General features: G+C 40.3%; 1 protein-coding gene across 1 annotated transcript in view; it reads left to right on the top strand.

The window, feature by feature from the left end:
• Positions 1–6,972: 6,972 nt before the first annotated feature.
• The window catches only part of LOC126483944 (fumarylacetoacetase), a 69,297-nt gene continuing 61,334 nt past the window's right edge, over positions 6,973–14,935 (top strand). The window contains exon 1 of the mRNA XM_050107232.1: positions 6,973–7,201. Within this exon, the coding sequence (XP_049963189.1) occupies positions 7,118–7,201 (84 nt within the window). The 5' untranslated portion in view covers positions 6,973–7,117. The remainder of the gene's footprint in view (positions 7,202–14,935) is intronic.

Genomic DNA, 14,935 nt, shown 5'->3' with positions numbered 1-14,935 from the left:
TCATACATTTCTCCAATATCTTCATCATCTGTGGAGCTAGTTGGCATATAAACTTGTACTACTGTGGTAGGTGTGGACTTCAAATTTTCTAACCAACCTGCCCGATTAAGGGATCTGACATTCCACACTACGACTGCCAAGAGTATAAACTTAAAAATATGATAAACGGGGAAAATTTATGAATGCAAAAAGAAAGGGGGGAGGGGGCACAGACATATAAAGTAATGGCAGTTACCTTGAAATAGTCATAGCCTTCAGGTGAAGCACAGCGTGGGGTCACACTTATGTTGACTGAACCTGGAGAGCTGGTGAGTAAATGATCCAATTGATGGCCAAATAGTAACTAGAGTGCAGAGGAAAAACGTGTTTCCCATGCTAGTAGCGCTGTATGTCAACAGAAGGTGCTAATGTTGCTAAAAGTTAACTAATATAGACATAAGACTACAAAAAGTAGCTGCAGGGAATAAGTAACAGTGATTAGGCAGCACCTTAACCGACAATGTCGTCGTGATTGTGGTCTTCGTTACTTCAATACTTCCCTCCAATACTAAATTGGTGTTTCCTTGGTGTCTCAGAATGTGTCCTATCAATTCATCCCTTCTTTTGGTCAAGTTGTGCAACAAATTTCTTGTCTCTCCACTTCTGTTCAGTACCTCCTCATCATTACTTACATGATCGACCTATCCAATCTTCAACATTCTTCTGTAGCAACACATTTTGAAAGCTTCTTTTCTCTTTTTGTCTAAACTGTTTATCACCCATGTTTCACTTCCACACATGACAACACTCCATACAAATACCTTCAGAAGAGACTTCCTCACTCTTAAATCTATTTTCGATGTTAACAAATTTTTCTTCTTCAGAAATGCATTTCCTGCCAATGCCAGTCTACATTTTTTATTCTCTCTACTTCGACCATCATCAGTTATTTTCCTGCACAAATAGCAAAACTCATCTGCTATTTAAGTGTCTCATTTCCTAATATAATTTCATTAGCACTCCCTGATTTAATTCAATTACATTCAAGTATCCTTGTTTTGCTTTTGTTGGTGTTCATCTTCTATCTTCCTTTTTAGTCACTGTCCATTCTGTTCAACTGCTCTTCCAAGTACTCTGCTGTCTCTGACAGAATCGCAATGTCATCAGTTTTTATTTATTTTCTCTGAAGATTAATTCCTACTCCAAATTTTTATTTGGTTTCCTTTACTGCTTGCTCAATATACAGACTGAAAAACATTGGAAATAGGCTACAACCCTGTCTCACTCCCTTCTCAACCATTATTTCCTTTTGATGCCCTTCAACTCTTATAACTGTCATTTAGTTTCTATACAAGTTGTAAATAGCCTTCCGCTCACTGCATTTTACCACTGCTACCTTCAGAATATCAATGAGAGTATTCCAGTCAACTTTGTCAAAAGCTTTCTCTAAGTCTACAAATGCTAAAAATATAGATTTGTCTTCCCTTAAAGAATCTTTTAAGGTAAGTGGTAGGGTTAGTATTGCCTTGTGTGTTCCTACCTTTCTCCGGAATCCAAACTGATCTTCCCCGATGTTGGTTTCCACCAGTTTTTCCATTCTTCTGTAAATAGTTTGTGCTAATATTTTGCAACTATGCTTTAGTAAACTGGTAGTTCCATAATTTTCACACCTATCAGCAACTGCTTTCTTTGGAGTTGGAATTACCACATCATTTTTGAAGTCTGAAGATATTTCGCATGTCTCATACATTTTGCACACCCGGGGCCTCGTTTCGACTTAGATCTTCCAGAGCTCTCTCAAATTCTTCTTGCAGTATCATATCTCCTATCTCATCTTCACCTACATCCACTTCCCTTTTTATAATATTCTAATAAGCTAACAATGTATGATAGCATAAAGCAAAAAAAAAAAAAAAAATCAAAACACTTAAAAATTAAAAGAACATAAAGAACAAGAAATTCTATAAAATGAAATGATCCAATAAAAACAATAAAGGAGCTCAAAAGGTTTCAAATGGTGTACATAAAATATAGCCAAAGCAACTAGGTGCATGTAGGCAGTCAAGAGTATAAAACTGTAACAGTACTTTGTGCAGAATGGTACTGCCTAATCACTTTTACTTATTGGCTGTAGCTACTTTTTACAGTCTTATGTCTAGATTAGTTAATTTTTACCAACACTAGCACCTTCTGTTGATATACTTCCCTAATAGTGCAGGAAACATGGTTTTCCTCTGCACTCTAGTTTCAGTGTGATCATCTACTAGACCATTTGCTCACTTGCTCTTCAGATTCAGTTGATGTAAGTGTGGCTGTATGCAGTGCTTCATTTAGTGGCTATCACTATTTCAAGATAATGTCCATTACTTTATTTGTCTATGGCCCTCTGGCCCACTTTATTTTTGCCCTCACAGATTTTTCCCCAGCTCTTATTCTTTCAAGTTTTTCCATTTTGTTGTGCTCCTGTGTATCTTTTTCAGCAATTCTTGCTTTAGTTTCTGACTAACTGCCCAACCAGCCACTGGTGCACTGCTTTGACAGCCTTTTATGAGGGTAAATCATTTTCAAATATTTTTAAAAATTTAGTGCAGCTTAGAACCATGTTCCTTAATTTGTAATTTTGTATAATTACAGTCCTGCTTTTCTTTTTCTTTTAGAAAAAATTGAGGAAGCCTCAATGTTCCCGAATGTGTAATTTGTAATAAAAATAACTTTGCGACCAAGACTGTCTCTTTATGTAATTATGAAATGCAGTGCTGCACCAATCAGCCCATCATGGAATGGAATAAGCTCTAACGATGGTTAGAGTTTATAGATGTTTCATCATCATTTATTTATGTTTTATTACTGCCCCATGCATCACTTGGTGTAAATTATACATATTATAAGAAAAATGCTAGGCAGTTATAAAAAAAAAACTAGTATAAAGTACAGAATGTGCAATATTATGTATCACTGGTGCCACATACATTTGTTTCCTGAGTACAGTATTCTGCAGGTTTAAATACAGTCGGTTCATTGTCATTGGGACATTAAATGGATTCAAAACAGAACGGCTTGATAGTAAGTGTAAGTTGATTTGTGAAGAAAATATTCTACAACAACATCACATTACTCATGACATTACTGGAGTAGGTGTAGATTATTATTAATTAATAAAAAAACATAAATGCAGAGCACTGACACTGTTTTTAATTTTTTGGATATAGATCAAGTGACTACTTATAGTGAAACCTCTCTTCATAATTTTTTAGCAACATTGTTTTGAGGTTTGGAAAATTTTGCTTAATTTTAACCAGCAGAATGGGATATTATATGCAATTCTGAAAATGTGAGTCCATGACTGGTGGCTTTCAGAGAATTAATGCCACATGATTGGCTGACGGTTCAGGACACACAGAGGTAGCTTGGTTTTTTTAACAGTTTTCCTGTGGTATCCCCACTGCACTCTACTATCATTCTCACTCCAAGGAATTTTCTGTCATTTACTGTAGTTATTTAGTTTCATGTATTTCATTATTATGGGTTCCAACTATATGTAATGATTTTTGGATAGATAAGAAAACATTTGAGCAATCTCAAAGTGAGCAGTAGTTCATAGTTGCACAGTCGGGACAGGAACCCGATCATGTAAGTAGCCAGGTGCTTTGAGGATTCAAGTACTGATGTAGACTAATTTGTGTCAGCTGTTACTAACATAGGTGAGGTATTTGGAAAGTTAGATCACTGACAATTAGGAAAACAGGGAGAGGTATAAAATTGTTGAGGTGTGATATATTGACTGGATTATGGATTTCATGATAGGGAGAATGCAGCATGTTGCCTTGGATGGGAACTCATAAATAAATACAAGTGAGTTGAGAGAAGCTTAATGTTTGGTGTTGTATACTAATGACCTTGCAGATGATATTAATAGCAGCCTCAGACTTTGCACAGATACAGTTATCCAGAGTGAAGTACTGTCTAAAAAAAGCTGCACAAATGTTCATTTGGATCTTGATATGAATTCAGAGTCATGCAAAAATATTGGTAAGTTGCTTTAAATGTTGAGTAATGTAAAACTGTGCACTCCACAAAGTCAAGATAACATAATATACTTGACTACAATGTCAACAAATCAGAAATGCTTGCAAAACATTTCTGTGGCCCATCCTAGGATATTACTCAAGTGTGTGGGACCAGTACCAATCAGGAATAGCAAGGTGTATTGAATGTATACTGAGAATGGTAAAAGATTTGTTTGACCCATGGGAGAGTGTCTCAGAGGTGATGAAGAAACTGAACTGGCAAACACTTGAAGATAAATGAAAAGTGTCCTGAGAATGCCAAGTTAAAAAAGCTTTAAGGACCTACTTTAAATGATGATCTAGTATTATACTGCAACTCCCTCCATAATACTTCTGTAGGGATCGTGAGGACAATGACTTATTATAGCACACACAGAGACATTTAAACAGTCATTCTCCAAAATCTCCATATGTGAATGGAATGGGGAGAAGTCCTAATAACTGTTATGTGATGTGCGTACTGTAAGACCTTCGGTACACACACCTTAGATTATTTGACTTGTCGCTCTAACGAAGTAGGTGAGTGTCAGCAATATGTCTCGTGGTCTTATCATGGCGTGTTTATCTTCTGCCGTTTGGTCAGACGATAGAAATGCCACTTGCATGCTTAGAGTAGCAGATTGACGGTGACCAAAATTGACAATCTGAAGTTCCTTTGGTCTTGGTACGTTAATCTTATTCTCCCATATCTCTGATACTTGACAAAGTGTCTATACATTTATCTTCATGGCAATGTACAGGAGTATGATAATCTTCTTAGGTGCAGACTGAAACTTGACTATAGACTGGTACGGACTAATGCAGACTGGTACAGACTGGTGCAGACAAATGCAGACTGACTAATCAGAGGTCTGTACACTCATTATAATTATAATACCTCGCGCATTCAGGTATCACTGCGCGAGTGTGATCCGCAAGGAGAAAAGGTTCTACGTTAGCAGCAATCTCATTGGCTGCGTTACAAATTAATACACGGATCGGCGGAAGCAGAATTTGGTCCGTCTCTAAGGCAGCGCCATCTCGTAGTGCGGAGACGGACGAGCGCTGCGCCTGCGCTGTTGTGCTTAGTGGGGCACGCTCTAGTGGGAAAGTTGTGTATACGCTGACTACGTGGAACTATGTACACAACATGTTACAAATGGTAGGTTTTCTCTTCCAAGCACTTCATAGTGGTTTGCAGAGTATGGATGTGTATATGAATGTATTGCTGGATCAAAGCCACCAGCATGGGATGGCGAATCTTTGATGATGACAGCCACTCATGTTTGCAGAAGTCAGAAAAATTGTGAAACAAATGTCAGATAAAGATACTGACATGGAAGCCTACAGGCAATACATCAGGGAAATATGCATCAGTGCTGTGTGCTGTAATACTTCTTGGCAATACAGATGCAGCAGACTGAAGAAGAATGGAGAAGTAAACTATAATGGCCTTTTCAAAGGAACCATTCTGAGATTTGCCTTAAGTAATTTAGACAAACCTTGGAAAACCTTAATCTGGATGGTCCCACAGAGATTTGAAACATCGTCCTTCCATCTGCATATAATATCTTGACAACTGGGCCATCTCATTTTATTGGAGAAAGTGCCATGGGTTTTGCAAATGTGAATTTCATTTCACAATGTGATAATCTTAATGACTAAGGCTGGGACTTTTCTTTTCTCCTCCTGAATTTGAGTTTTGTGTTCTAACCATTTTACTAGGTTCTATACTAACGTCGAAACTGTAAAGACTCTTAAAGCTGCAGAATTCAAGTTGCTGTTGTGCCATCCTGCTTTAAGTTTTCCTAAATCATGTCAGGTGACTGCCAAATGGTTCCTTCAAAAACAAAATGTCATGGTCGCTTCCCTTTCTCATATTTGTCCAAGAATCATGGTGCTCCGCTTGCAATGGGCTGATAAGACTAATATATGTCCTCACTTCTGAAACCAGACAGTGATTGGGCATGCGTTTCCCAAATCATCCATGTATATAATTTTTCGTTTCCAGTGTTGGTGCGTGTTTTGGAAAATGTGACGATGCAGCTTACAGATACGATTTTTTGACTTAGCGAGGCAGGAGCGTGTTTACATCGGATTTCATCAATTCTGACATATTTGGATATCGGTACCCCACTTATAAGTTTTCTTCTATTTAGGAAGTGTCGGATATGATTGATGTGTCTGTGTGCAATTCCGATAGTGGACGTTGGATACGGTTCCTGCAAGCAACAGTTGATCTTTTTCATTACAGACTGCGCAATGTTCTCCCAATGCGGGTATCGTCGTAGTAAATTTATCAGCTTTTCATTTCCCCACAGAAAACGCTAGATAAAAATCGTATTTCACTAACCGCGGTACCGGTACGTTTGGGAGTAAATGGATCGTCGAATATTTTTACGATTTTGTTGTAAATGGTCAATAAAAATTTACAACGTTGCCATTAAAATACTTCACTCAATTTCGTAGTCAAGTTGTCAGTTATAGAACCTTGCTCAAAATTTTTAGTATTTTATCGAAATGGTTGTATTTTTTAGTTGGTGAATATATGCTGGCAAACTTATTTGCTGAAATCGATAAATGAATTTGTTTCTTTTTATTGCCAGTGTTCGAATGTTAAATTATATTATCGAGTGTGTATGCGGATCGATCTCTTTTTTCTTAGTGAAATCGATCTGTCGATATGTAGTGGACGACGCTATCCTTACAGGTGCTGCACTCTTTAGGCCGAAATAGAGAATTATTACTGGCACTCGTCAGACCACGTTGACATGGGCGGCACCTGCTCGAACTAATGCGTACTAGATGTGCTTGCGGGAACCACGTTTGACACACTTGGGGTTCGATGTTGGTGGAACGTAAGACAAGGAATTGTTCGTGGATGAAGTAATAGTTTATCAACAAGCCAACAGCAAGACTATACTGAGTTACTGTTAAGCTGTTTACTGCCACCTGTCTGTGTCGTGCCGTATAGATCTGCGCGGCATATTAAAAAAGCGAACAATGTTTGTACGCTGTAATGTTGGCAACCATGTAGAAGTTTCTGTATATAACCACCTGTTCAAAGTAAACGCGCTCATAAAATTTTCGAAATGAAGTCCTTCGTACCGTACCCAGAAGACAGCGATTTTCCTATCGAAAATCTCCCATATGGCGTGTTCTCCACCAAGAAAGATGTAAGTAGATGATACATTACTATGTTTTGCATTCGAGGAATGTTATGTAAAGCGACCTTTGAGCCTGTATACACAAGCTTATTCCCTTACGGATTAAACGCGTACTTCGAGACTGCCTTCAGGCTGTGTGAGCCAAGTTTTAATGCTGCTCAATTTTATTCAAGGAAAAATCCCAATTTCTTGATGATATATGCATTTTCCTTCTTAGAAGAACCTTAAATAATACGGACCGCGTGGTTTGAGGTGCAATGTCACGGACTGCGCGGCCCCTCCCGCCGGAGGTTCGAATTCTCCCTCGGGCAAGGGTGGGTGTGTTGTTCTTGGTAGAAGCTAGTTAAGTAGTATGTAATTCTAAGGACCGATGACCTCAGCAGTTTGGTCCCTTAGGAATTCACACACATTTTTAAACACTACGGGAGACCGTTTGCGCAACGTAAAATAGTCTTCATCTCTGTTTAGAGCTCAGCAACGGGCTGCATCCATCAGAATTTTTTTAGTGTAATTTGTAAATGGTATAGCCTTCGTGCTTTAATAATTCCCTGTACACTATACCAAATGAATAGTTAAATAGCGACCTGCTATATTTTATTGGCGTAACTAAAATAATAAAATGTTACATCCCGAGGATGGAAAATCGATACGTCATGAAAGGCCGGTGAAATTTCTACAATGTTGGCTCATGTTTCATACATCAAAGACGGTATCATTGTCTCAGTTTTATGGACGAGTGACTATAATAAGAAAACGGCGTTCCGGTCATTTGCATCCACCGCATCCTTAAAAAATACAGATTAATATGCCACCAAACTTTTATTTGATATTCACATTCGTTGGCTTCGCCAATTCACAACCAAATCATCACATTTCAGGCTAGGCTAGCCCTCGGGCTACGCTACTGATCAATCTGTCGCCACAACCAAATCGACCGATTTGAGCCAGACTCAAGCTGTATGTCCTCACTTTAGCGACTCACGTTTTATGCTCACTAAAAATGTGGTTTTGGGCTTATTTTTGTACATTTATTGCTGTAAGATATTTGCTAAACGAAAGAACAGTAGACTGAAAGGGGTTTTCGGAGTAGATGAGTCGTACAATGGACTATTCCATCGAAAATTTGAATCTCAAAATTAAATATGGTAATTTCTGATTAGCGTACTGATTTCTGAGATTCGAATTTTCGTGTGCTGTTTTGGTGATAAATGCCAGTTTTGTAGCAAAGACTGTCTACACTCTACAGTCTCTGGGGGAAATATGGGCATGGGCAGAAATTTATCAAGGATGAAAGGGAAATGGGGGCAAGGCTCTAAAATTTATATTTTTTATGTGAGTAAGATAATAAGTTTCAAGACGTCTCATGCCACGAGAACTGGATTTCGTAGATGACACAAACTCACTATATCCAAGAGAATGGATGATGATGTGTGAGAATGAACTCTGTACACCAGATACCAGAAAGGGACGGGGGCGGACAGTCTCCCCACCCCTTTCGTCCTTGCGGACGCCTGTGGATGAGACGCTTACATTTTATAAAATGGTTCAAATGGCTCTGAGCACTATGCGACTCAACTGCTGAGGTCATCAGTCGCCTAGAACTTAGAACTAATTAAACCTAACTAACCTAAGGACATCACACACATCCATGCCCGAGGCAGGATTCGAACCTGCGACCGTAGCGGCCACGCGTTTACATTTTATAGTAATAAATAATCTTTGTAGTTAAATGACAACCGTTGTTCGTTGCGTGGCGCGTAATTTAAATATAAAATGACGCTCTCCAAATTGAGGACGAAACGTTTTCCACTGTAAATCTCCTACATCTTTTCTGCAGTCAGTTGAATATAGGAACAGCATGTTTCGGGAAACAGAGTGATGTGCCGCACTTGTTAGTGGACTCGCTTTCACGACGACGACGCTTCTGATCCGCGCAGGTCTTGCTATTTAGTTTCTTCATGATTTATCAAATTCGCTTGTCAGGTTGGTTAAGGTACCTTACACCTGTGCGTCTTGCGCCTGTGCTTGCCCCTATATGCAAGTAGAGGCACGCGTGTAGTTGCACGCCTCTTTGTCAACACGTGCGCACGAGTGATCCCATTTGCGTTGGGCGCCGGTCCGAGACGTGCGCGGCTGCTTGAGGGCGGAGAAATCGCTTTTCCGATTTTCTCACTGCAAAAATACCTGAATGTATACAAGACTATGCCAGATCGTTTTTTGAACTTATTTTTTCATCAAAAGCTTTACTTTCCTTGTGAGAAAAGAAAGCGGCTGCTTTTTATTTCGCATTATATTTTTAGTTGCGTAATGTTTCTCAATCAGTTTTTTAAGAAAATAACTTGTTTAAAAGTATGACTTTTTCGCATGTGGTAGTGTGGGATCTTTGCGTCTTAATAAACCATTTTCGTTTCCATAATCCGTAATATTATGAAATGAATCTTGTATTGAAAAATTGTGATAGCGTGTAGCTTACCGTTCGCTATGCTTTAGACCATACATTACTGCAAGTGAAATGTAGCTAAAAGCACAAGAAAGTTCTGTCTCAAGTAAATGCGAGTTACTGAATGGCGTCAATGCCGCGAACGCAAGCTGACGCAGTTCCCGTGAGCTTGCGCATTGTCGTGAACACTGCAGAATTGAAAAACGAATTACCAGCGAACAGTATCGGACCGTCGTGTGGTTTTAATCGTCTATGTTCAGAAAACTCCAAATTCATACGAATTTTTCCATTGGCGACGACTGCTTACACTGGACAGTAATCTGTTAAGGTCTTACAGTAGTCCCCATGCTGCATCACAAAAGGCACTCGAATAATTATTGTTCATATTTTACACTAAAGCTGAATATACAATTGGTATATGAAGCTAGAACACGAGACTAAATTAATGTAAGACAAAATTTTACTGTGGGTTGACTAAAATAAAAGCTTGTGACATCCTATTTAATTGATTTCTAAATGGAGATTAAAAAGGGCAGATGAAAAAAAATTGTTTGAGGTAATTAATAAACAAGATGTTCCTGTTTGTCGTTTTAGTTTTCGTATTTTTGGGAGACTGCAATACCACAAACTGTAAATAATTACCTAATCTCCACTTTAAAAAGAACTTCAAAATGGCTCTAAGCACTATGAGACTTAACATCTGAGCTCATCAGTCCCCTAGAGCTTAGAACTACTTAAACCTAACTAACCTAAGGACATCACACACATCCATGCCCGAGGCAGGATTCGAACCTGTGACCGTAGCGTTCGCGCGGTTCCAGACTGAAGCGCCTAGAACCGCTCGGCCACAACGACCGGCTTTAAAGAACTGTGCACAGTTCTTAGCAACAATATTTCCTTTAGGAAAATCATATGACGAAACCAAGGTTAAGTGTAACACCGTTTTAAAGGGCTTTCCCTTGGATCACTTGATCTCACCTAGCTAATTTGTTTATATTCTGCTCTCTGTATGTAAGGTGTTTATATTTCGATTTTCCTATTTTAACAGAAAGGCTAATGGGCGGGGTGGGGTGAGCTTAGCACCAAACAGTGCAGGCCGGGTAAACGCATTACGATGTGTTCTGTTGTATCCTCGTGCTGTTCAGACCAGTTTAAACTGTGGGAAGTGCTTGTCTTTGTTTTCGATCTGTGTTTTTTGCCCCTCATTGACTGGCAAAAGAATTCTCACACTTGACAGCTAACATACCAGGTTGTAGATACACAGGCTCAGCCAGCAGTTGTTCTCCGCCAGCCAGTCTGAGCCATCTTACAGAGAAACGTCGTCATTGTTTTACTGGAACTGTTTTGACAGTACAGTGATTCATCGAGGTTCGAAGCACAGAAGAAATAGGAGGTTATGGACTCACCTCTTGAGTACTGACCAACATTTGGGAACATTTTTTATTTACATGAATAACTAAAAACTTTTTTGAGAAAGATTATTCGTCGTATATAATGACAGTAGTACACCTCGGTATCTGCTGCAGAACATTCAAGAAAATTTTTAGATAGTACAGATTTTTCTAGGGGTGTAAGAGCAGAGGAAAAATTGTAAATGACGATAAGGTAAGATCAATTAGTGCACAACCATTGTTCTGAAAGAAAGCTCTGTACAGAATTCACCTTGTTCACATTAATTATAGAGTAGCATGTGGTTTACAAATTTGCCTATATAGAAGAAGGGCGTTTATTGCACACCTGAGACTTCTCAGCAAGAACAAGTGTCGTCATCTTTGGTGTCGTCTTTGTGTGCTTCCATCAAAGCTGATTTGTCCTAGCGGTCCTAAAATTCTTTTTCAAGGTTTTTTTTTTTCTTTTTTCGGAACGATACGGTACTTGGCAATGGCGATGGCTCATCGACTGGAGCTAATAACGACCTTTCAGAATAGTCTCCGTCTTGTGACACAGACAGATTGAAAAGCGAAACTTATTCAGATAATTCCATTTTTCTCATTGGTTGTGCTTCCACTGACAAGGAACTATGCACAGGGCTTGGCATTAAAACATCGTTTAAGAAAAATTGGAAATTTGGGGTAAGATCTTATGGGACCAAACTGCTAAGGCCATCGGTCCATAAGCTTACGCACTGCTTAATATAACTTAAACTAACTTACGCTAAGGACAACACACACACCCATGCCCGAGGGAGGACTCGAACCTCCGATAGATGGAACGGCGCGGACCGTGACAAGACGCCCTAGACCGCGCGGCTACCCCTAGTTTAAGAAACCGAGGCAAAGTGGAATTGCGGTATGAAGGACTTTTCTGTATCACCAAATCTGACCCTGCCAACTTTTTTAAAAATTCATCTGTGTGACTTTCTCTGAGATGTTTTTCGAAGCCGGCCGAAGTGGCCGTGCGGTTAAAGGCGCTGCAGTCTGGAACCGCAAGACCGCTACGGTCGCAGGTTCGAATCCTGCCTCGGGCATGGATGTTTGTGATGTCCTTAGTTTAGTTAGGTTTAACTAGTTCTAAGTTCTAGGGGACTAATGACCTCAGCAGTTGAGTCCCATAGTGCTCAGAGCCATTTGAACCATTTTTTGTTTTTCGATTTCACCGTTTTAACTCAGATAATAATTAAAGGAGGTAAGAAGACGTGGCTTTTTAATTCCCTATTGCTACAAAATTATGAAAAATGCCGAAACTAAGAAATTCCTATTTTATAAACAAATCTGAGAATGAAACTTTGCGTGTATCACCACAGCACTTACAATTTTTTTCCCACCGATTGTGAAATTTGAAGGAACTTCTTTCTGTAACGAAAAATAACTTGTGCTGTAACACCTGATAAAAACAGGCGGAAGACGTCTCATACGTTTAGTGGAGTAAGTGAAGCATGTCTCAACCGGTTCGCCGGCCGGAGTGGCCTAGTGGTTCTAGACGCTACAGTCTGGAACCACGCGACCGCTACGGTCGCAGGTTCGAATCCTGCCTCGGGCATGGATGTGTGTGATGTCCTTAGGTTAGTTAGGTTTAAGTAGTTCTAAGTTCTAGGGGACTGATAACCTCAGAAGTTAAGTCCCATAGTGCTCAGAGCCATTTGAACCATTTTCTACAATGGTTTACATCAGTTTACAGCTTGAACATTTAGCTATTTTTCGACATAGTCACCATTTCTGTCGATGCATTTTTGTAGACACTGTGGCTGTTTTTGTATGTCCGTGTCATACCAGCTCGCCGCCATGCTGTTCAGAAAGTTATGAACTACTTCTTTCACCTCGTCGTCGGAGCTGAACCGCTGGGACCACAATTAACGATGACAGGTGCTGTGAGACTCTTAAAAAACTCAAACGGCCAATTCAGAACCGGAGAAGAGGAATGTTGAGCAAGGGCGTACACATTCTCCATGATAACGCTCGCCCGCACATCGCACGGCAAACCGGTGCTCTCCTGCAACAGTTTCAGTGGAACATAATCACCCACCCACCCACCCTATAGTCCTGACGTGGCGCCCAGTGACTATCACCTGTTCCCGAGCTTAAAAGAACATTTGGCCGGAAAGCGATTCAGCTCCGACGACGAGGTGAAAGAAGACGTTCATAACTTTCTGAACAGCATGGCGGCTAGCTGGTATGAGATGGGCATACAAAAACTGTAACAGCGTCTACCAAAATGGATCGACAGAAATGGTGATTATGTCGAAAAACAGCTAAACGTTCAAGCTGTAAACTGATGTAGAAATACAGAGGTCTATGTACTTATAAAAAAATAGGAGAGCTTACTTTTGGGGTTACCCTCGTACGATATTGCAGTGGGTGTGTTATTCTGATGACGATGCGCTGCGGAGACCACAGCCGTTGCGAAACACATCAGATGAATTCGCAATTGCTAAGAATGACTACCATCAGCTGTAGAACGGAATGACCACAATGAAAGTGTGCTGGACCGCGACTCGGGGCAGGATTTCCTGCTTATCGTAGACGCATGGTTGACGACATTAGAAGTTTGGGACGGCCGTGAGTCGTGCACGGATAGCCAAACGGTAAGGCGACCGCTCGCGATAAGCGGCAAATCCGGGTTAGTCCGGGTCCGGCACAAATTTTGATTGTTGTCATTCCATTCTAAAGCTGATGGTAGTCATTATTAGCAATTGCGAATTCATCTGATGAGTTACTTAATAAGTCTTTACTTAGTTTGACGAAAATAAATACAATGCATCTGCCCACCTCAAAACTACAATAGCCACTACTGACTACGAAACGGAAACAAGAGAAAGAGCTACTTCCTTTAGACAACCATAAAATCCATCCCTCACAGGTATCTGAACCTGGACCCATCTCGGACGAATGATCAGAAGCCAGTCGCTTAGACTACAGCAGCTAAAAAAAGTTGTAGGACTCTCAATAGAAAAGGCAATAGTGTTTTGAAGTGTCTCTCTTGGTTACAAGTCTAGCAATACGTTATTGGCTTTGAGAGAAGTCTTCTACTTCGTAAGGGGTGTGTTACACGACAAAAGATTCACTGCTACAAAGTGTGGCCACCAGTCTTATAAAACCACATTGCGGGATTTGTCCGTCAGCCTCAGACCCATATCAGGTTGGATTAATGTATGTGGGATGTGCTTATCGCACATTCTATCTTAAACGTGTGGCCCCTAAACAAATTACGCAGAAAAGTACTATAAGAGGAAAACATCACATGCAGGGATTACAGGCATTTTCCAAATGATTTGTCACATTTTCTGTCTTAGAACAGGACGATAAAAAGATCTAGTAATATCCTGTCTACAGCCTTCTCGTCTCTCAGAAGCGACAGACCCTGAACTTGGGCGACCCACAGATCGGTGATTCCGCCCCACTTGTCAGTTTGCTTTGAATGACTTTCCCGCGGTTTCTTGGAGCCAGTGAGATGAGATGGCTCTTCCTTTGGGACTAGCGGGAGAGTGATGGACGTTGCTGTCAGTTTGTATTCCAGACCTGACTTCCGCAAGAGTCACAGCCCGTGGTCCTGTGATGGTAGCAGCGACTGAGACGCACAGTATCTCTCCAAAAATATGGCGATGATTGTGTGCAGTTATTAGGTACGTGTATCCTTTTTCCCCAACAGTCATTGTTCCTGTGTTGTTCGCAATTTGAATCACGCTGGTTGTAGGTTAATTGATCTTTGGAAAATAAGCTTATTGACAGACGGTGTTCTCAGAATGAGATTTCCACTCTGCAGCGGAGTGTGCGCTGATATGAAACTTCCTGGCAAATTAAAACTGTGTGCCAGACCAAGACTCGAACTCGGGACCTTCGCCTTTTGCGCGCAAATGCTCTACCAAC

This window comes from Schistocerca serialis, chromosome 6 (genome assembly GCF_023864345.2).
Source record: "Schistocerca serialis cubense isolate TAMUIC-IGC-003099 chromosome 6, iqSchSeri2.2, whole genome shotgun sequence".
NCBI lineage: Eukaryota > Metazoa > Arthropoda > Insecta > Orthoptera > Acrididae > Schistocerca > Schistocerca serialis.
This window is presented reverse-complemented; position numbering and strand designations above follow the sequence as displayed.